Raw genomic sequence first — 23,936 nt, 5'->3', positions numbered from 1 at the left:
TCGAAATACGAGTGTGACCTGTTCTAAAAAGTGGACTTCGGCTTTACCTTCTGATATAAGCACAGGAGCACAGTCTACTGCTGAAAACGTTAGTATCTTATCCACACATGGATGTAGTTATCTGTACTCCAGTGGCCTGTTGTGATTTCCTTTAGTCACCATTTAATGTATTTCTTTAGTTGTAATCCTCCGATATACTTACTATATTCTGGTCTTCTTCATTTCCAGGAGACGCCGGTTCTTTCATCGCCCAACTCGCGGAAGGACTGAAAGGATACACCTGTCCCAAGGACTGGCCAGAGGGCCTGAAGTCAGGAGATGAAACCAAAGAGAAAGCCAACCAGTAATGCGTCCATAGTTGACCTTTGGCCAGTTTCATTTAGGTTTCCAATCCTCAGAATATCTCGGTGGACCAGCCACATAGTGTTCTGATGTCCTTTTATACATCCTCTTTCATCGGGTTTATCGCAGGCTGTCACGTTTTCTAATTTGCACAACACGGGCAAAAGGTTTTTGGCAACCTGACCATCACACCTATATCAGCTTGCTGAGCATCCTATTCCGGAGTGGAAGAGATCAGTTGCCTAAAATGGCTTTATATGCTGCAGTATTTAATAGTGGCCATCACTAGAAACGCCTGAATTTAACCGCTTGAGCCCCAGAAGATTTTACCCCCTTCCTGACCAGAATACTTTTTGCGCTTCGGCACTGTGTCGCATTAACTGACAATTGATTGCTCGGTCGTGCGACATTGTACCCAAACAAAATTGCCGTCCTTTTTTTACACAAATAGAACTTTCTTTTGGTGGTATTTGATCACCTCTGCGGTTTTTATTTTTTGCGCTGTAAACAAAAAAAAGAGCGTCAATGTTGAAAAAAAACAATATTTTTTACTTTTTGCTATAATAAAGATCCCCCCAAAAAAATATATATAAAAAAATAATTTTCCTCAGTTTAGGCCGATATGTATTCTTGTATATATTTTTGTTAAAAAAAAAATCGCAATAAGCGTATATTGATTGGTTTGCACAAAAGTTATAGCGTCTACAAAATAGGGGATAGTTTTATGGATTTTTATTATTAATTTTTTTTTTATTAGTAATGGCGGCGATCTGCCATTTTTATCGGGACTGTGACATTATGGCGGACATTTCGGACATTTTTGACACTGTTTTGGGACCATTAACATTTATACAGCAATCAGTGCTATAAAAATCTGAATGATTACTGTGTAAATGACACTGGTAGGAAAGGGGTTAACCACTAGGGGGCGATGAAGGGGTTAAGTATGTCCTAGGGAGTGATTCTGACTGTGGGTGGGATGGACTTCAAGTCACATGACAGTGATCACTGCTCCCGATGACAGGATCTCTGTCATGACACAAGGCAGAACGGGGAAATGCCCTGTTTACATTTTTCCGTTCTGCCGCTCCATGACACGATCGCCAAGAGACCAGCAGACGTTGAGTTCACCGGTCCCTCGGGCACGGGCACGCTGTACGTGGCGGGTGCACGCCTGCTATCCCCGCCTAAAGGGGACATACAGGTATGTCCACCGCTGCCATTGTACTGATGTATATAGGCGTGCAGCAGTCGGCAAGTGGTAAAAGTAATAAAGTTTTTCCATTTTTTAAATTAAAATAACAAGCATGTTATACCTGCCTGCTCTGTGCAGTGGATTTGCAGAGTAGCCCCGATCCTCCTCTTCTTGGGTCCCCTTATACATTAAGATAAAAAGCCTTTTGTGTCGGCAGCCTAATACTTACCCGAGCCCCATCTCTATCCAGCGATGCCCACGAGTCCCTCAGCCGTCTGGGACTCTCCCTCCTGATTGGCTGAGACACTGCAGTGGTGCTATTGGCTCCCACTGCCGTCAATCAAAGTAAGTTAGCCAATCAAAACTGTCTGGAAACACGGAGCTGCAGCTTGGCTCGGGTGCCCCAATAGCAAGCTGCTTGCTGTGGGGGCATTCGACAGGAGGGAGGGGCCAGGAGAACCTACGAGGCACCTGAAAAGAGGAGGATCCGGGCTGCTCTGTGCAAAACCACTGCATAAGGCAGATAAGTATAACCTCTTTGTTATTTAAAAAAAATAAAAGACTTTACAATCTACTTTATTCCAGAGAATGCATTAAGGTAAAAAAAAACCTTAAGGCCCCTTTCACACAGGCACCTTCATTTGGCTGACTCCGCTAGCTCAGTGGGGGAACGCTCCTCTGATCCCCACTGAGCAGGCCGCATAACAGGTCCATCTGCGCTCACTGTGCGGAGCAGAAACCGACCCAGTCCCACTTTCCTCTTATGAGGAAATCACATAGAAATGGACCTCCTGTCCGTGTTCATCCAATCCGATCAGCCAAATGGATGGAAAATACAACCACCATCCATGTCAGCAGACGTGTTACCGCTGACATCCGCCGCTCTATAGGGGTGAATGGAGGATTCGATCAGGTCCACTTGAAAAACAGACAGGTGGACCTGATTGGACAGCACTAAGGCATTAGAACCATTTTAATAATTTGGAGGAGGTGTCCTCATTCTTTATACATGTAGTAGGGGTGATGGTCAGGTGTCCACAGACTGTTGGGCATATAGTGGACCTACTTCCCTTATGTGAATGTATAGTTGCCTGGCTGTCTCTGGCTTTGGGAGTCATTGATCCAGAATAGGTGTGCAAAGTTTTGGTCACACAGTGTGTATATAGGAAATGTCAAGAGATTAAGTCAGTTGTTTAACCATTTACATTTTAGTAAGTTTTGTGAACCAGACCGTTTTTTTCCACAATAAAGAGTTGCCTTTTCACCCCAGGGGAAAATCTGAAGAGAAGACGGAGAGACACCTGAATCCCTTGAAAGTGCTCCATGTGGTGGATGAAGCGATGGCGGAGGACAGCATCATTGTTGCAGATGGAGGAGATTTTGTAGGGAGTGCGGCCTACATCCTTCGACCAAGAGGACCTTTGTGCTGGCTGGATCCAGGTAACTGCTACTTATTGTGAAGTACATGTGAGCCCAACAATGGAAGGTGTCTACAAGATAACCTGCCCATGTTGTTGCACATTACAGATTCTACCATTCATGTTTTTAATACAGTTTTAGAAGAATGAGCAAATGAATGTATTGGGTTATCGTTGGCATTAACCGCTTGCTGACCAGTGTACGGCGATATACATTGGCACAATGGCACGGGTGCACCTGTACGTCCCCTTTAAGATGTGGCATTGTGGGCACTTGCGCGCAGCATACTCCTTGATCATGCCCGTAGGTCCCGCGGACTTGATGTATGCCCGTGTCACGGCAGAACGGGCATCTCCCTGTTCTGCCTAGTGACATGACAGATCTACTGCTCCCCGTCATCGGGAGCAGTGATCGCTGTCGTGTCAGTGGTAGCCCATCCCCCCACAGTTAGAATCACTCCCTTAGGACACACTTAAGCCCTTGATTATCCCCTTGTGTTTAACCTCTTCCCTGGCAGTGTCATTTACACAGTAATTAGTGCATACAATCCGCCCCCCTCCCCCCTTTTTTCGTTGAAATTTTAAATGTTCCCCATGTGCGGGTGGCCTTCGGGTCCCACAGACCCAACACCGGGGGGGGGGGGGAGAGAGGCAGAGCCCAAAGACCCCTGGCAGGAGAGTAAAACTTCTGGAGCCAAAACCAGGACCTCCGCCTCTGAGAGAAATGCAGGATGGCAGATCTCTTACCTGCAAGAGGAATCCCCACTGTGCAAGCTGCTGCTGCCACACATGGACTGACACTGAGCTTAAGTGAAGACAACAGCTTAAGGTATGTGCATATACTCCCTCTAGTGGAGGATTTAAGGCATGACAACATTTTTTCCCTAAGGAAGAAAAATCATAGGTGGACTTTTTCAGTTCCTATGCTTCTTCCCTTACCTTATCCTCGCCGCAGGATACTGCTGTAACAGACAGATGCAAACTTCAACCATCACGGAGGGCTGCTTTAGTAAACCTTCAAGGACTGGGTCCCTTTTTATCGAGGTTCCACACCCTTGGACCTGTATTAGCACCCCGCCAGGAGAAACTTTAGGTAATGTAAACATGACCAAAGCCCTGGATCCCAGGGTAAAGCCCTACAAAGGGAGGCGTTACAGGCAAAACCTCGCTCTTCGTATACGAGGTCCAGGTACCATCCACTTTGGCCTCAGTGGCACTTTGGATGGATCTGGTCTTGTGGAGGCTATTTAAATCGAGGATCCCTCCTGGTGTTCCTCAGAGCACATCTTCACTCGCGACCAACATCTTAGACACTGGCGAAAAAACTGAGCTGCTCCCTGTATGGGAGGGGTTATATAGGGAGGCAACTTCCTGTTTAGGGTGTGCCAGTGTCCATCACCTGAAGGTGGCTTATAACCCACATAGTAATTACTATGGCTCTGTGTCCCATGATGAACCTAAAAGAAAATAATTTTACAGGTAAGCTGTTTGTTTTTAAATAATAAACATGTTATACTTACCTGATTCTGCAGTGGTTTTGCACAAAACAGCCCAGATCCTCCTCCTCTTCTCAGGTCCCCTGCCAGCGCTTCTGGCCCCTCCCTCCTGCTGAGTCGGATCATGTCTGGTAGCCCATTCCTGTTGCATTATTTAAAATTAAAGTATGATACTAGGGTCACTGGTTTGAATCCCAACCACGGCACTACCTACCTGGAGTTTGTATGTTCTCCCTTCGCCTGCGTGGGTTTCCTCCGGGTGCTCCGGTTTCCTCCCACACTCCAAAGACATGCTGGGAGGTAAATTGTCTCCTGTCTAAATTGGCCCTAGTATGTGTATGTATGAATGTGAGTTAGAGACCTTAGATTGTAAGCTCCTTGAGGGACTGAGATGAATGTACAATATATATGTAAATTGTCAGCGCTATACAAGTACCTGTAATAAATCATTATGATAAAAAAAAAAATTCTTATAATTCACACTGATAGATGAACAGTCTATATTTCTTTACCAAGATCAGTATATGTAAGAACCAATAAGATTCACATTAAACGTGTTGATTGTAGGTGCTTTCGGTACTCTTGGTGTTGGAGGAGGATTTGCTTTGGGAGCTAAACTTTGTCGTCCAGAATCTGAGGTATTGATATGCTAAACCTTTAATGTTTATGAACCTAATTTAAATTTTTTTTTTTTTTGCTTGTCTGGGCTTTAGTTAGAGATTATGATAGAACAGGTGCAGATCAATTTATTTTTTGTATTGACTCCTCCGCATTTGGAAACAAATGTGGAACTTGGGTATGAAACAACATAGAGGAGCTGGGTGAATACTATTGCCATTGCACTTTATAAAAATTATATTGACCTGGCTGCTATGCTGATTTATTGTAGGGGAATTTTTTCTATGCTGATTTATTGATTTTAATGCATTTTGAGTCACTGTCCCAAAACAACAAACTGCTCAAAAAATAGCAAAAATAAATAAATATCAGAAGCCCTTATGCCCCGTACACACGATCGGACTTTCCGACAACCAAACTCTGGAATTTTGTTCGTAGGTTATTGGTTCCAACTTGTCTTGCATACACACGGTCACACAAATGTTGGCCAACAATTACAAACATAGTGACGTACAAGAGGTACAGCGAGCCGATAAAAAGGAAGTTCAATAGTCATGTGCTATCTCCATTACGAACACTAGTTTTACAAGACCAAGCGCTTCCGGCTTGTACTTGATTCCTAGCATGTGTAGACTTTTGTGCGATGAAGCATACACACGGTCAGATTTTCCGCCAGTAAGCTCACATCCCACATTTGTTGCTGGAAAATGCGATCACGTGTACAGGGCATGACTGTATCTATGATTAATTATACTTCAGTTTCCATTGGCCTCGTTGAATTCTTCAGTTGATTACTTCCACGCCTTACTCCCAGCTGTTTTCAATCTTCCGTCATTAAAGCCATCATGTTTTTATTGCTTGCAGTCCTGTGGGCATTCTGATGTTGTAGGTCCATCTTCTTCTCCTCTGGTGGTAGGCAGTCCTTACGCCTGGCCAGCACAGCACTTTCTTAAAGAATTTTGACTGCCACACTTCCCAGGAGTACAGTGAGCGCAGGTCAGCATGATGACACCACCTTAGTGGGTGTGTCCATGACAGCCTGGGCTCACAGAACGTGGATCCAATGACGCTGGGTGTCATTCAACCAGGAAGACAAGAATGCCCTCCAGGAATGGCAAAAAAAGTGAAGTTTTTACAAGATCTATGTTTTTCATACTTCAGTTTCTATTGGTCTTGTTGGTTATTAAAGTCCAATCCAGCTTTTTTTTTTTTTTTTTCCAGTACCTCTTCTTTAAAGTCCCCCATCAATTTTTATTTTTTTCTTTCAAAAGGCATAGTTATACAAAAAGAAGCCTATTGGGCATACCAAGGCTTCTACAAACACAATATAACCTTACAAAATAAATTGACACAAAACACACTTGGTATGTCAACCAATGCCCTAGAGCAAATACATTTGCTCCACTGAAGGCACAATAAATAACATACAAAGAGAATTGCTCCTACAGAGCTCTGACGCTCGGAATTAGCCATAACCACTACCACGGAAATAATACCAGAAGTGCTAGGGGGACATGGGGACAGAAACCACCGTCTCCTTGGATATGATCCAAACATCCCAGACGTTGGAAACATTTTTTAGCGCATCCTCTAGACTCGTATGTATATTTATACAATGGTACCATTTTATTAACTATGGACTTCCAGAAATCAGATGTAGAGCCTGAGGGGATTTCCATGTAAGCAGAATAGACTTACGAGCGTAGAATAGTAACAGTCCCAGCATAGTTCTCATTGCTCTGGACATGGCCAGGGAATGAACAAGACCCTGTATATAGATATCAGTTGATAAGGGTACCGAAACAGTTGTGACAAAACAAATATACTTAGACATCTGCCCAAAAGGGCCTAATGACTGGACATTCCCAAAATATGTAGAAATGTGGCTGGATCCATTGGACAACACCAACTTTTCCATGATAATTCTGTGCAGTCTTTGGGGGATAAAATATACCCTTTGGAGAGACCAATTATTGCATGAGGTATTCCCAAGGTATTCCCAAATGTCCCCCCAGTCCTCAGAACCTCCCCATGCTAACACTCTATAGGTTTGTCAATGCCCTCATGTATATGATGAAGGACTTTGTATATGGTAGATTGAGCTTACACCAGAGAGTTATCTCACAACAGAGACTCAATCTCCGAAAACATAAAGGGGCAGGTTGAGTAGAGAATTGCAAATGAAATGCATTTTGCCCTCATCAATTTCTTAATGCCTTTTTCCTGCAGTCTTGTGGATTCATCTTCTTCTCCTCAGTCCTTACTCCTGGACTGCACAGCACATTCTGATGTCGCGTACACACGATCGGACTAAGTCCGCCGGACAATCCGCCCGTGTGTGGGCTCCTGTGGACTTTTTCTTTCCAAAAGTCCGGCGGACTTAGAAGTTTTGACTCAAAATTGTCCGCCGGATTCGGCAGTCTGGCAGACAATCTGCCTGTCTGTGTGCTAGTCTGCCAGACTTTTGAAATGAACGGACTTGCCCACACACTGGAGTAAAGTCTGTTCATTTTGAACATGGCTCCAGGTAGATGGGACTAGCGAAGGAAGTGAATGTCGCAGATTCCATCGGCGAGATTGACGCCTCGCTAGCCCCGTTGCCTATGGCTGTATCGTATGGATTTAAAGGGGAAGCCCTACGCGGAAAAAACGGCGTGGGGGTCCCCCCAAAGTCCATAGCAGACCCTTATCCTAGCATGCAGCCCGGCCGGTCAGGAAAGGGGATGGGGATGAGCTAGCGCCCCCCCTCTTGAACCGTACCAGGCCGCGTGCCCTCAACATGGGGGGTGCTTTGGGGAAAGGGGGGGCCCAGCGGCCCCCCACCCCAAAGCACCTTGTCCCCATGTTGATGAGGACAAGGGCCTCTTCCTGACAACCCTGGCCGTTGGTTGTCGGGGGTCTGCGGGCGGGGGGGCTTATCGGAATCCAAGAGCCCCCTTTAATAATGGGGCCCCCAGATACCGGCCCCCCACCCTGTGTTAATGAGTATGGGGTACATTGTAGGTCTGCTCGTTCAGATAGTCCGACGGACCTCAGCTGCAAAGTCTGGTGGTTTGTCCACCAGATTAAGTCCGCCGGATAGTCCGATCGTGTGTACGCGGCATAAATGAACTCTGGGTGCCGCACTTCTCAGAAGTAAAGTGACCTCAGGCCAGCTTGATGACCCCACCTCGGTGGGCATGTCCATGACCGCCTGGGCTCGCAGGAAGTGGATCCAATGACACTGGAAGGGATTGAGACACTAAAACTGGAGAATTAGAAGCTGATTGGTTATAGTGCACAGCTACACCAGACCTTGCAATAAATGAATCCCTGGGTATCGTTCAGCCTGGAAGACAAGCGGCACTGGACCTCAGAGAGGACTTTCTGAACTGACAGCACCAAAGATATGGTGAGTATTGCAGAGCTCCATTTTTATTTTAATACCTGCTGGGCCCTTCTTTTTTTGGAAGGATGGATTTAGGCTTTAGGCCCCTGGACCTTATTGCTTGTGATGTTTAATCTGGGTAATTGAATGCAGGATAATGTTTGTTTGTTTTGTTTTAGGTGTGGATTATATTTGGTGATGGCTCTTTGGGTTACAGTATTGTAGAGTTTGATACATACACACGCCATAAGGTAACTTTTAATTTTATCAATTGTTTTTAGAAAATTAAATCTTTTAGTGTTTACACACAAATGCTGTATGGCGGCCAATGTATGAGCATTGTAGTCTGTCAGATTGTCAGTGTTCCCCTGCTATGTGCTGTCAGTAATACTCCAGTCCCTGTTCTACCTTTTTGGCATAAATGAGAGAAAGACAAGCCATTGTTGACCACGTTTTGAAAATGCTCTCTCTGGCATCAATTCTTTCTGAGTTACTGGTCTAGGGCAGTGGTCCATAAACTGCGGCCCAGCAGCCAGTTGTGGCCCTTTTGCTTGCTTTTATCTCGCCCTTGGGGCGCTATGCCCCCCACTGACACCAATAATGGTGCACTATTTCACCCACTGATGCCAATGATTGAGTGCTATTTCACCCACTGACACCAATGCTGGGGGCTATTTCACCCACTGACATCAATGATGGGGGGGGTTATTTTGCCTACTACCACCAATAATGGGGGAACTATTTCACCCACTGACGCAAATGATGGGGCGCTATTTCACCCACCGACGCCAATGATGGGGCGCTATTTCACCCACCGACGCCAATGATGGGGCGCTATTTCACCCACCGACGCCAATGATGGGGCGCTATTTCACCCACCGACGCCAATGATGGGGCGCTATTTCACCCACCAACGCCAATGATGGGGCGCCATTTCACCCACCGTCACCAGTGATGGGGCACTATGCCCCCCACTGAATTTTCTACTCCCACTGGTCATGGTCCGGCCCCTCTAAAGTTTTAAGGACAGTAAAGTGGCCCTTTGTTTAGAACGTTTGGAAACCCCTGGTCTAGGGCATCTAGGTGCAGAGACAGAAGCTTGAGAAGAAGCCTTTACTTGAATCATTGGTTTATGCATCAGAACGTATTGAGCCAAGAGGGTGAGTCTGACAGCCAGGCAACTAGCATTTATACCTAGTTATCAGTATTACTGTGAGAGGAGAGTGTGTTGCGTGTCCCATACATACACAATTTACATTTTGCTAACATTTTTAGATGGAGAAATTAATAATGACAGTACTAATATTTTTCTTAGTTTAGATCGGTGGTCTCCAAACTCTCCAGACTGCCGCCCTTTGCTTGACTTTATCCGGCCCTTCGGGCATTATTCCTTCCACTGACACCAACAATGGGGCACCATTCTTCCCACTTATACCAATGATGATTGGTTACTTCCATTGATACTGGGGCATTTTCTACTCACACTGGTCACAGTCCCCCCCCCCCCCCCATATCAAAGTACAGGAAATGGGCCCTTTGATTAAAAAGCTCAGAGACCTCTGCTTTAGAAAAAATGCCATCTATTTTCATATGAGTGCCAAATCGATTGTAGAACCCAAAGTTAGTGTGTGTGCGTGCATGTGTGTGTATGTACGTATATAGCTGTAAGCACCAGTCAGTACAAATAACAGCACCCATTAGGATTTTATAAGTTTGTACATAGATATGTTACATAGTCCGGTGGAAAAAAGACACAAGACCATCCAGTCCAACCAATAAAAAGGATAAAAAAATTATACAATCCTATATACACAATCCAAAACCTGCAGTTGATCCAGAGGAAGGCAAAAAAAAACAGCATGATCCAATTTGCTCCAGCAGGGGAAAAAACTCCTTCCTGATCCGATTTTCCCTGGATTAACTTTACCTATAAATGTTAGTACCCAGTTATATGTATATTTAGGAAAGAATCTAGGCCTTTATTAAAGCAATTTACTGAGCTGGCCAGAACCACCTCTGGAGGGAGTATTACTGTGAAGAAACCTTTCCGGATTTGGAGATGAAATCTCTTTTCCTCCAGATGTAAAGAGTGCTCCCTTGTCCTCTGTGATGATCTTAAGGTGAATAATTCACCACCAAGATCACTATATGGACCACTTATGTATATGTTGATCATATCCCCCCTTAATGTATGTAGTACCCAAAGATGATACGCTCAATGTATTCAGTGGACCTCTCTCCATTCACAGCTATGGATTAATTTAATAACCCTCAAATGAGTTCTAAAAGGGACCCTCTTTAGTTACTGTTTTAGAGATTACAATCTAAATAAACTTTTAAAATCTTCTTGTGTTAAAGCAGATTGTGATCCTTTCTTATGTGAAGTAAGATGTAAGACATTAGGGGGATATTTAAAAATGAACGGTATGGCTACAATGTAAAACAAAAAAAAAAGTAAAACGTTTTGCACAATTATAAAGCAATGCACTTTACTAATATGTGATGTGGTCTGCCAGCTTTGGGAGTCTGAAGCAAGGGAGGCTCAATAGAGAGAGTGACCAAAGAAAAAAGTCATATGACCAACTTTGCGCCAATCACAAAGCTCTTTGGTGCAATAAGCAGTTAGTAAGGGCACTGCTAGCTGAACATTGCATGGATGGACCATAAATTGCAGGTTATGGAGTCTAACAGGGTGTATAGAGTTATTTGCTACCTGAATCTATCCCTTAATTTGAGAAAGCGTTGAGTGAACAAGACTATGCTTGCTTTTTTTTTTTTTTTTTTATGAATAATGAATGTTTTTACCTTTTTTGAATCCTTTGTTGTATCTGAGAGCTGCCTAACACCTTCCTTTACTTAGCAGCCATTTCCAGTTTACATGCACCTATTCCACCAATGGCTACATGTATTATTATTTTTTTAGAGAGGGTTTCCGGATGATGGCAACAGTGAGCCATGCCTGCATAAAGCCCAACTCTGAGCAGTTAAAATATTATTCCTTGCAGTTGGCCCGTGTCCACACAGGAATTATTAATAGCGCATTAGGTCTAGAGGTGAGGAGAAACCATTTTTACCTACCTGATCCTGGTGAACCGTCCTTCAGTGTCATTCCATCCAGAGCAAGGCAATGAACCCCGCTCTGGTCCTGATTACATCTAGATCCTAGACCACTAGGCCACAGGGGGGGTGCAGAAGCTGCAGGAGCCGGTCTAGCTGCAGGAAGGAGTGTAGGATCAGGTACGTACTGTATATCTCTCTCTTTTGTTCCCCTAGACCTAACTGAGCAATTAAGCCTTTCAGTGAGGGCACATGCCCACTGCAAGGGATAATTATTTATTTACCTGAAGTTGGGCTTTAACATGGGTTAAAACCATCACTTGTAGTCTCCATCAGAAGCTACATGAGCTCACTATATATGTTTTGGAATAAAACCCTCTATTTTGGTTTTTTACATTTTTGTGTGGAGCTCCAAATTTTTGATCCAACCTTTTATACTGGTTGCTTGAGGTTTTCCAAGGAGGTCTGTCGACGTATGGAATCGGCCTACACATTATCCAGATGTCCCATCAGGACAATAGTAGTAGAGTATTGTGCCAATTATACTGTAGGTACCCAGGAAAATCCACCTAGGGTCCCAGCGCCATTCAATCTACTATCCTCTTAAGTTCATTCCACTGAAGTTGAAGGCAGGGGGAGAGAGTTTTGTCACCCTACAACAGGAACAAGGAATTTCATGGCAGGGTCACCATAGATTATCTTTAATGAAAAGCAGCGGATTTAATGAGATCAAAAATGACTTAACATGTTAAAGCTTATTTGAGGTTTTTTCGTGATTTGAGTTTGCATATTCCTTGACTTTAGTCGGGAAGTAGTGGCAGAGTAGCAGAGAAACGTCAGAACAGTAAATAGTAGCTGAGGAAAGTATATGTGATCTTTATGATTGACCTCTTTCAGACCCCTGTCCTTGCCCTTGTTGGAAATGATGCTTGTTGGAGCCAGATTTCTAGAGAACAAGTTCCTCTACTTGGAAGCAATGTTGCCTGCAGTCTGGCGTACAATGGTGAGTCTTCTCCCATACATGATTTAGTAGTAAACCTAGTAGATATATGCTGCGATATGTTGTACATATTTTGCTATGGATGAATCTTAGTTCACTGTGTGCCTTGAATACAGAGTCACTGTGCATGCGCTGGTGACGTCATCAGCTACAGCTGATGTGCATATCTTCTAAATGGCGCAAGTTTTAAAGATATGCACACCTTACCTGTAGGTATAAGTTTATAATAAGAATTTACTACCGCTTTAAGTAAATACCCAGGCAAACCGCAAACTACACAATTGATAGCAAGTAGATGAATTCCAAAGCTGTTTATTTTTTTGTATGCAGTTCTTTAAACTGGTGAAACATGTACTATTTAACACCTCAAAGGAGTAGTACAGTCAAAGCTCATTTGGCTGTACTTCCCCTGTGGATCACATGGGTGAAGATGGTTCTGCACTCCTGTGACCTGGTTTCAGCAGACAGCAAGCTAAAGCCCTCTGTCAGCTGATGTCACAGAGCAGGTTCAGGCTCAGGACAGATCGCGATCATATGGTCAGGATCTGCCCACATGCCTGGACCAGCCCCTGGCTCAGCCTCCCACTGAGCCGCTGAGAGCCTGAGCTGGCTTCTCCCACTACTTACACTGGTCAGCGCTCCAGTGAAGTGAGGAGGGGGCAAAGCAGAGAGTCTGTGACTCTGTCACCAGCTCTCTGCTCAGGGAGCTCTGAGAACCGAGCGATCTGTGGTGTTAGATCACTCAGTTCTCAGTGTTAGAGCTAGCGGGGGACAGATGCTGCATCGGACTGATGCTGCACCCACCTAGGTAAATATGATTCAAGAAAAAAAAAATTCCCATATTTCTCTTTTAAGGTTTATTCTTCCTGTAAAACTTTGATCTTCTAATAAAAAAATGTTTTATTGATAAAACATCAAACATTTCCTTCATGTATGTATGTGTATATGTATGTGTGTATATATATAATTTTCAAAGGACTTATTATTCTGTACAGTTTTATGATTTGTTCACATTTCTATTTTGTAAAGCGCTGCACAAACGGTTGACACTAGATAAATCCTGCCCTTCAATTAGCTGAAGAGCTGTTGTGTTCCTTCCTTCAGTTGGTCATTGGGGCCACCTTGACTCCTGTAAATTACTTCTGCAGATCTGATTGGCAGGCTATCCTTTCTAATATGTGAAAACACAATTCCCCAAAGGCTGTTGGGTACTTCCTGATCAGTATCCTAGAAAGATTTTTGTTTCTTATAACTATTGGTAACCATTTATATTTTTTGCATTTGGAACCACCTTCAATCCTTTGTTGTAGCATTTTACTGATTGGCTAGAATTTGATCTAGTCACTTGACTATAGTCATGGCAACCCATGTAGCTGGTTCTATTTTTATTTTTTTAATTTACCAGTTCACTCCATTTTATATTGTTAGTATGCAAGGATATTGGTCTCAAGCCCTATAGTCATGGCACTGCTGTTTTTTGCATTGTTGCCTCTCTTTGTTGTAAGACTGTATCAAAAAAGCCCATTATTGTGTGTTTTTTTCTTCAGATTACCATGTGGTGGCAGAAGGGTTTGGTGGAAAGGGTTTCTTGGTCACGCGGCAAGATGAAGACCGAATAGAGGACATCATCAAAGAAGCACAGGAGGCCACTAGGAAAGGGAAAGCCACACTCCTCAATGTACTAATAGGCAAGACCAATTTTCGGGATGGGTCCATCTCTGTGTAGAGGCTTTTTTTTCTTTTGTTTATGTTGAGGATTGTGAAATGAAAAAATATATTTTTAATAGCTCAACTTCTCTCATTTCTGAGTCTTCTCATTTGATCTTTTTTAAGGTTGTCAGTCTCAGATTTAGAAGAGTCTTAAAAATGATTAGAAAGACACTAGATTTTTATAAATTACATTTTTCAACTTTTAATGGGTACATTTATGTCGCTCACTGCTTGTTTGGGAAATCGGAGCGCTTCTGATTAATATGTATTGTATAATTGTAATGTGAAATGGTAAACATTTATTTAACTACATGCTGCAAATAAGGGGAGGAAAGAAGATAGACCTTTATGCTTGACGTTTTCAGTTATGAAAACTTTTGTTTGCAACAGACAATTTTCCATGCAGCTGCATTGAAGAAAGGTAACTGAACAGTTGACTTTTGTTGAGCCTGGTTGTGCCAACATGGGCACATTGAAGCTGCGTATGGCAGAACTATCTCTCCCAATCTAAAGGACTACCACTGCTGATAAAACAGTAATTTGTGTCTTTAAAATAAGTCTTTACTGTCCCCAAAGCACTTTAGGCCAGTGCTAAAAACACAGTCTGCTTTGTGTAACCTCTAATTTATCTTAATTCTTAAAATGTTAACAATTCCTTTATACCAGTGGAAGAGAACTATGACGGTATTATGTCTCAAGCTTTGAGGAAGTTGTTAAACACAATTTTGGCCACGTGCCAGGAGGTCTGTCACTGACCACATAGGAAAAAACTGAAGAAACAAGAATATTGACAAGACTTTATCCTAAAAAGAACTAGCAACATTAAATCTGTAAACCTGTGAGCAGGCACCATTAGATGCCAGAACATAGCTAGTAATAATTAGTAACACTCATTTAGACTCGTTCTGTAATGTGCTGAAGATGTTTGGCTACTTATCCAAGTAGTTTCCTTGATTCTGGTGAGTGTCAGGAACATACCCCAGGTTTTAATCTATATGACTAAATGTTAGTGGACACCTAGCCATAACCCCTATAAGAGCTTGCTGGACATCCCTTTCTCAAACCATGGCGATAAAAATGAAATTTGCTCCCCTTTGTGACTTCCACTCTTGTGGGAAGGCTTCCACAAGATTTTTCAGTGTGTCTGTGGGAATTTGTGCCCATAACGCTTAAAAAAATAAATAAAATTGGTGAGGTTAGGTACTGCTGTTGCATGAGAAGACCTGGCTCTCAATCACGTTCCAGTTAATCCCAAAGGTGTTCAGTAGGGTGGAGGTCAGGGCTGTGTGCAGACCATTTGGGTTCCTTCACACCAAACTCATCAATCCATGTCTTTCTGGACCTGGTTTTGTATGCGGGAACGGTCATGCTATAAGAGAAACAGGTCTTTCCCAAACTGTTGCCACAAGGTTGGAAGCCTACAATTTAACAATACCCTTAACTGTAGACAGAAATCTCAATAATTTGGAGAGGTATCCACATAATTTTTGGGAATAAAGTAGGTGTGATCGTTAGGTGACCACAAACATTTGCATATAGTGTAGGTGTATGGATGAGTAGCAGAATGTCTTTACCGGACAACCTCATCTGAATGTGGCTAACTACTACTAGCTACACCATGACCTGGACTAATGAGCACCTTCAAAGACACATTTCTTCTTGTCCACCCATCTCCCAACTTAACTAGTCCAATTGACCAAGTGACTTTTTGAAAGCATCGCATAACTGTTCATTTCAAACATTTAAACCTTCAAAGAAACAGAAGTATAGATCTATCTTTCACTTCCCTCCCTGTTGTTTTATAGGGGAAGTCCACCTTAAGCCTCTCTATGGGCTCTTTTTTCTGGTGGCTTTTTTTTAAAATCAAAACTGAAGGTGGTGCTCACATTTTTGCCTGTTATCTTTCTAATGCAAATGCTGCAATCTTATAGCTGTAACCAATACCCATCATAATGCAACAGCTACATACATATGGGCATCTTTTATCTTTTGTTCCTAATGCTAAACATACGCTAGACTAGTTTTGGCACCACTTGAAGAAACACTTGGATGGATCAAAGCATCCAACCACCAACAGTTGAGAATATTTCACAGTTTTGATAAAAAATCTGTCAGTAGTTTTGATCTGATAACACCCTTTTTTAATTTGTAGCAAAATGCCTAAGTATGTGACCAGCACTGGAGTTCAGAGGAGAGTGCTGAACCATGCATCATACAAAGATGTATGTTCACATCCTTTGCTTTGTCTTGGTCTAAGTTGCCTGGCTGTTTATGGTGACCTTCTGGCTTAAGTACTCCCTAAATCTCTGACGTTGAAAAAGTACCAAGATCATAAGAGTAATGTCCAAATGTCTTGCCTGCATACATGTTGAGTGTCGGTAAAAGTGTCCAGGCCATTGTGACAGTACGGCAGCTAGATTTTTCAGAAGAAGTCCACAATGGCTGTCAATATCTTTTATTCATGGCAGGTAATCATTAAAGCTACAGCACTGTGCAGTTTTGATATTGCTTATTCTAAAAGTCAATATTTTTTTCATTCTAGTTTTAATATTTTTTTTATGTTGTGAAACAATATATTGTGCAATAAGACCAGTTGCACCCTATAATGAAATACAGGATTAAAACCTATTGCAGAATGCATTCGGAATGAACCTTATTTAAAAAAAAAAAAGGATTCTATCGACTGTTAATTGCTTTTTTCCTTTCTGTTTTTATGTTTAATGTAAAACAACAAACTAACCTATGTGCACATACTGCATCCTTTCAGCCAGTTTGATAGGCTGCAGTATGAATTGGCAGATAAAACAGTGGCAGCTTCTGCTGAGGTAGCGAATTTCCTTTCTCAGGGAAACATGACTTGCGAGTAAAATACCAAACATTTTTGAATGTCATTGGTATAATAGTCTTTTAATTATATTAAGTGAATTCTCTTAACTGTTCTAAATTATTATAATTAAGAATATATATAATTATTTTAGCTGTCCTATTAGAATATAATTAAATTTTAGTAAAATTATAGAAGAATCCTAAAATGGACTGAATTTGTATTTGTAACTATGTGATAATTAACATAGATTTAAGCAAATTGGATCTGCATTACCGTTGGGGTAGCCATTCGAAGTCCAGCAGGGAAAGTTCATAATTATAGCACTAAAAGCAAGATCGAAACCACACTATTTCTAAAGCTCCAGAGTAATTTTATTGAGGTCATCTGGTACACATTTCACATTGTTAGGGGCTTAGTCAGATTCTAAAAGTAAGAGGATGAGGTGGACTACCCTTGTACCAGATAACATCAGTAAACTTACTTTGGACTTTTAGGAGGAGAGTAGCTTCACTCTCGCTTTTAGCAGTGAGTGGGTCACGGACCTTTTTGGAGCCAGACCCTTCAGCTGGTGGAGCGGAGGTGGGAGGCTTGGAGCTGAGTGGTTGGGATTGTCTACAGGGAAAGTTAATGGTTTCTAAAAATCTCTTTTGCATGGATATGTCCCTAATGTCGACATGTAAGTAACTTAACAAGCCTGGGTGAATTAATTCCTAACATGATACAGTATATACCTCCAGCCAAGAGATCTCCTCAGTCTCTTCCCTCCCAGTGATCACGAACTTAAGACAGCCATTGATGGAGCGTTTTTCTTTCTCTCAATTCCCCCACACAGTCTGTGTTGATGGGGGAATGCCTCACATGGAGCCATTGTGTTGAACACAGTGATTAATGCAAGCAGCTATAATAGAACATGTAAGTAGTAAATGTAAAACTAGACAGGCTGGTTGTACTCAAGTTGAGCGATTCGTATTTGGATCCATTCAGCCAGAATAACGTGTGCGGTAAGGTACTAATGTTGAAAGAAAAGACCTGCTTCTCAGTTGTGTTCCAGTTCATCCCAAATGTGTTCATTAGAATTGAGGTCAGGGCTCTCTGCAGGCCACTCGAGTTCCTTCAAATCAAACTCATTCAGCCTACCCATACATAGTTTAAACCGGACGAAATTCAAACCATCTATGCCCAGATTAAGACTCTTGAAACAATGTAAATTTCTGAGGTTCCCAAGGTGGGAGACAGGAAAAGCGGGCTGATTTGTGTTAGGGGCACTTAACCCAGGATATAATCTACTGTTCATATACCCATTTAAGCTTGTTGGACAACCCATTCCAAAAGCATGAGCATTAATATAAATTTAGACCCACCTATGCTGCTATTCCCACTTTGGCTCATCTGGGAAGGCATTCCACAAGATTTTGGAATGTGTGTGGGGACTTTGGTCCATTCAGCCAAAATAACATTTGTGAGTTCAGGTACTGATGTTGAAAGAGAAGACCTGCCTGTCAGTTGTGTTCCATCTCATCCCAAATGTGTTCAGTAGGATAGAGGCCAGGGCTCTGTGCAGCCACTCGAGTTCTTGCATAACAAACTCATTAAACCATGTCTTTATGGAGCTGACTTTGTGCACAGATATGTTGGAAAATGAAGGGACCTTCCCTAGACCTATATTTGCTTGCTTATGTTTGTCTGTGAAGACTCCATGGCCACGTGCTTGATTTTATGTACTTGGATTTGGAATGGGATGTCCAACAAGCCCAGAGAGGTATGTTGGTCAGGTGCCCACAGACTTGTGGCCATAGAGTATACTTAACCTGCCTACAGGTAATATGAAAAACATCTTTGATGCTGTGGCTAGTTTGAGTAAGATTAGGAGGAATTTTCAAGTTTAAAAGTTAGGAGTTCTGCTTGGGGCAAACATTTTTAAAGTTAGCAGCTACAAATACTGTAGCTGCTGACTTTTAATATATGGACACTTAGGGAACTAAGGGAAACCGGCAGTTAAGCCTTTCGGCTTTACTGCCCGTGCCCTACTACGCATGCGGAAAGCACGCTGTGCTTTCTAATTGGCACGGCGGCAGAGGAAGAAGGCTGAACTTCCGACGCCCGGAAGTGGGGATGGGAACCTGTCAAAAACAGGTTCCCCATTCCCCCCTCCCCCATGAAAGGTGCCAAATGTGGCCCCGGATGGAGGGAGGAAGCAAATAAGCGGAGGTTTCACATTTGGGTGGAACTCTGCTTTAAACCTCTATTTTCATGAGACTACCTCATGATAGTAACACGGTGCAGCTGTAACCTTCCAGAGTCTCCTTGCAACCTCGACCTTCCGTTGCAGTGCTTACCAGACTGATATCTGACTGTACAGTGTTCTCCACTGAGAAACAATGCATTGAATGTAAGTGTAATCTCCATTTTACAGCTTTTAATAACTTTTCAAGGTAGATACATTTTTACCATTTACCAGTTACCATTTTTGATTATTTTAAAAGGTACATGTTTCAAGGTAGCTATCGTTGTCTTCGTTTCTACTTAGTCGGTCACTAAGCTGGAACATGCTGCTGATTCCCTTTATTTTCTGTAAAAGCACAGTTTTCTAAAGCTGTGAGATTTCAGAATGTTCATATGCAATTCACATCTATTTTTAATATTTTTTAACTCAACCTTTTTATTACTGTAAAACCTCTTCTGTAAATCTATGTAAAATATTTAATTTAAAAGGATTTCTAATAAAAAAAATTAAAAAATGCATTTTAATGTTTCTTGGTTGCTTTTTTTCCTAGAAGGTGTATTGTTTTTCTTCATCTATGGCCCCGGACAGTGGCCGATTGAGGGAATATAGTTATCACCATTTGACATTGTAGGTTACATTTAAAGTAGTTGTAAAGGCAGAATTTTTTTTTATCTTAATGCATAAAGATTAAAAACCTGTGTGCATCAACCGCCCCAGCACCCGCCAATACTTACCTGAGACCCATCTCTGCCCTGCGATGTCCACAAGCCCTCGGCCATCTGGGACTCTCCCAGGCTGAGACACAACGACAGCGTCATTGGCTCCCGCTGCTGTCCATCAAGTTCAGCTAGCCAATCGGGAAAGAGGAGATGGGGCCGAATGGCAGCTCTGTGTCTGAATGAACACGCGGTGCCCCTATAGCAAGCTGCTTGCTGTGGAGGACAGTTGACAGGATGGAGGGGCCAGTAGCAGCGAAGAGGGACCCGAGAAGAGGAGGATTGAGGCTGCCCTGTTCAAATCCACTGCACAGAGCAGGTAAGTATAGCATGTTTGTAAAGTCTCTATTTAAAAATAAAAATCACTTTAAATTGTAACTGCAGCCAAATGTTATATTAAAAATGTAATAGTTGTTAGCAATAAAACCCCGTTTTAATCCTTATCTGGTGCTCTTCACGTGTAAACTAAATGGCTCAATCAGCATATATATGCACTGCATCTCTTTATATCGTATGATTAATATATAGAGGAGGAACTGGTGACTTTTTTTATGCACTTCGTTTACAACAAAAACTTGATGATTGAAGCTTTCACATTCTTTATTTGTACATACAGTATATATAAACATAAAAATATTAACAAAAAAATAAAAATCCGTGTGAAACGACCCTTTTCTAGATCGGGCATAACCAATCATTTTATTTATGAAGCAAAGCCGCACAATTGTCTCCAGTACAATACGCAATACAGTATTAATACAGTACAGCATTAGGTAGACTTCAACTCAAAGTTTTTTCTCAGAAATCCAATTTTCGCTTCATCAGGGTATGTGGGATCAAGACAGGAAGTTGTAATTAGAAGTCCTATCACTCAAGCCCACACAGGGGAGATCCAAAAGCAGACAGAGTGTCCATTTGGAGATAAATAGACTACAGGGCCCACCAGGGGTGGAGTAAATGTTGTGGTTGACAGAGCTGGGCAGCCAGGAGACTCAAAGACTTGGTTTGCAGGAACCTGCATGGTGGACATTAGGTGGATATTGTCCTGATGAAGCAGTATAAAGTTTGCGAAACATGTTGAAAACAATAATATCCGTGAATACCCACCATAGTGTGATCCTCCCTCCTAGGGGACCATAAAAATGAAGACCAATAATATATCAAGCTTATTTCTATAGAGGCTACAACCTTTTCAATCAGTTTAACAAATGTGCCACATATATTAACCAGTACAATGTTATTAGTTTAACTTTCACATACAGCTTTAAAAAGTTTTGTCAGCTAACACTGTGTATGAATTCTGTTTACCGCTCATTAAAGTAATTGCAGAGCAGTATCACTATTGCTGGCGTAGATGATTGTTCTCAGTCCGTTACTTGCTTCTAGTTAAATTTGATAATCTCATTAAAATAATTGGCTACTATTAAAAAAAAATGAGACGAATGTGCATATATCTGTAGAGAATTGGTTGGATCATTAGTACAAAATGTATGACAAACATGAGACTGTCTGCAGAGACCTGCTCTCATGGGACAATACAGATACAAACACAAGATCATTTAATTAAACTGAGAATTGTGTTTATTTTACATTCATTAACTAGCAGTAATAACTTTTTTTAAGAAAGTCAAATAGAAGTGTTACATCACAGTTCGTGTTTGTTAACGCTTAAATCATCCAATACCTTTGCCATTTACTGCATGTAAAAAATATTAACTGCCATGTTTGTCAAACAGAAAGCAAGAAGTACAAAAGTAAAATTAAAAAATCACTTTAAAAAAACAACCATAAAAATCTAACTAAAAAGTAGCTCTCTGGGGGAAAAAAACACAAAAAACAATAAAAATAATGTGTGTGTGTGTGTGTGTGTGTGTGTGTGTGTGTTTGTTTATATATGGTCGTGGCCCTATGACGGAGAGATGTGAATCACATAAACACGCGACAAGACTTGCCACACAAATAGACCTGAAGTGTGTCTTAGTGGTCTGGTCGGTATGCCAAGAAAAGGGCGCATAGCCAAAGTAAGTAATGGGTAGTTTATGAAAAAGGATGTGCTGGGAAGGGCATTACGCACTGGAACCGACAGAGCATGGGCGAGTGGGCTGCTTAAATACCTTCTGGGTTCCTCCCATAAATCCAGGCCACCATACTAGTCGTCTTATTTATGGTTGTGGCCCTATGACCGAGAGAGATGTGGATCACATAAACATGCGACAAGACTTACAACATAAATAGACCTGAAGTGTGCCTTGGTGGTCTAGTCAGTATGTCAAGAAAAGGAGGCAAAAGACTCAGATGGGGAATAACTCTTTATTTATTCTTGTGGTTATTTAGCCAGCTTGGTGAAGACTTGTGCCATTTCTTCCTCCTTCCATTTCTTCATTTGGCATGTATGTGGCAAAACAAGTGGCCTTCCATCGGCCTAGTTTCTTGATTTTGTGGTCGGGTACTCCATGTTGAGAGGCAGCTGAGGCTGCTCCAATTTGAAAGCAATGTCCAGGGAACTGACTGGGGTTGAAGACCAAGTTGCTTAGGAGGATCCTGACATGTTTGATGAACTGGCTGCCACTCAGGGGGCTGGTTAGAAAGGGTAGCAATGGGCTACCATCGGATTGGCTGGGTAGATGGGACAGTAGTCAGTCGAGCACCATCACTTGGCACCAGGCATTGTTAGTCTTAAACAGGTTGATGTCAATCCTGGGGCTGGTTTGTTGCATTTTGCAGACTGTGAGATGAAGGGTGTAATAGTTCGGAAAGTGAGTCAGGTGGCTTTGTCTTGACCTGCAAATAGCCTTGGCCAAAAATGATCGGTGGTAGTCATAAAAGGCATATCCATCATACTTGTACCCTATGCCTGTGACTGAATGGAGATATAGATCCAGCTCAGCAGAAAACATTCCTAAACCTCCCGAATGCCAAAACGAATTTGGTGACTGTTCGTTTGGGGCTGAGCCTGGGGTCTTTCTACTTGATGACCACCAAGACATCCCCCCCCCCCAGGCAAATGCTCTGTTGTTGGCCACATCGTGCACCGAAATCAGCAGAGATGCAAAATGTATGTCCTTGCCCTCCAAGATGTCCTTCCTGAGGCTGGTAGGGCCATGGCTGGGTCAGGGAGAGTCGTGGGAGGGCGAACCTCTAGGGCTGCCTCTCTGGTCCGCACGTTGGTAACTGTTGCGGACAGGGAGGAGACCATGGAGTGCAGCTGAGAGATGGCCCCCCGCTATGGACTTCAGGGATGCCTGATAGGCGCTGGGTCCTGTAGTAGCTGCCGGCGGGAAGAGTAGCCTGCAAAGCTCTGCCTTCTTGGCCGTTGCAGAGTAGGGGATGCCCTTGTGTCTAAGCACAGCTACAAGCTTCGGAATGGTCCATGTGTGGAGGGAAGGCACACTGCCACTCTCTGAGCCCATGGAGGCTGCAACATGACTCCGACTGTAAGAAAACAAGGGGGTGCAAATGTTACGAAGAGATGTAGTATTGGATAACAAACATGTGGAGCACAGAGATGAGGTTTTAAGAGAGAGATCCATGAACTACACACCTGAGTGACGCCCTAGTAGCAAGGTCCTGGCACAGATCGAGGCTGGGTTGATATACAATTTTTTTACCTGGGGAGAAATTACCAACCTGGTGTAGGGTGAAAAACCTGAATGCGACTGACCTGAGGAAAAGACGGAGAGGATGCTGAGTAGCTGGTACCCCACTGTAGGTAAATGTACAACTGGATGTTGCTATGTGTATGCGATGCTGATTGTGTGCCCCTGAAGTTTGTTTGTTCCCCTGAATGTTTAACGCTACTGGAGATGAGATGACAACGTGTAGTTGCGAAGGTCACTATGAGTGTTTAGACTGCTAAGATGACATTGTGTGGTCGCAAGGGTCTCAGTCTGGTTTGCTGTTTTACGCTTCTATTCAGGAGTCTTGGGCCGCCAATCCTCGCATGCCACACATGCCACCCATGGCATC

General features: G+C 42.7%; 1 protein-coding gene across 2 annotated transcripts in view; it reads left to right on the top strand.

The window, feature by feature from the left end:
• HACL2 (2-hydroxyacyl-CoA lyase 2) overlaps positions 1-14,285 on the top strand; it is a 46,297-nt gene extending 32,012 nt beyond the window's left edge. For both annotated transcript variants that reach the window (XM_077457943.1, XM_077457942.1), the window contains exons 11-16: positions 229-343; positions 2,808-2,977; positions 5,019-5,089; positions 8,616-8,687; positions 12,391-12,496; positions 14,041-14,285. In XM_077457943.1, the coding sequence (XP_077314069.1) occupies positions 229-343; positions 2,808-2,977; positions 5,019-5,089; positions 8,616-8,687; positions 12,391-12,496; positions 14,041-14,219 (713 nt within the window). In that variant the 3' untranslated portion in view covers positions 14,220-14,285. The remainder of the gene's footprint in view (positions 1-228; positions 344-2,807; positions 2,978-5,018; positions 5,090-8,615; positions 8,688-12,390; positions 12,497-14,040) is intronic.
• The last annotated feature ends 9,651 nt before the right edge of the window (positions 14,286-23,936 follow it).

Source organism: Lithobates pipiens, unplaced genomic scaffold (genome assembly GCF_037356315.1).
Source record: "Lithobates pipiens isolate NorthernLeopardFrog02 unplaced genomic scaffold, aLitPip1_a1.2 Scaffold_27, whole genome shotgun sequence".
Lineage (NCBI taxonomy): Eukaryota > Metazoa > Chordata > Amphibia > Anura > Ranidae > Lithobates > Lithobates pipiens.
This window is presented reverse-complemented; position numbering and strand designations above follow the sequence as displayed.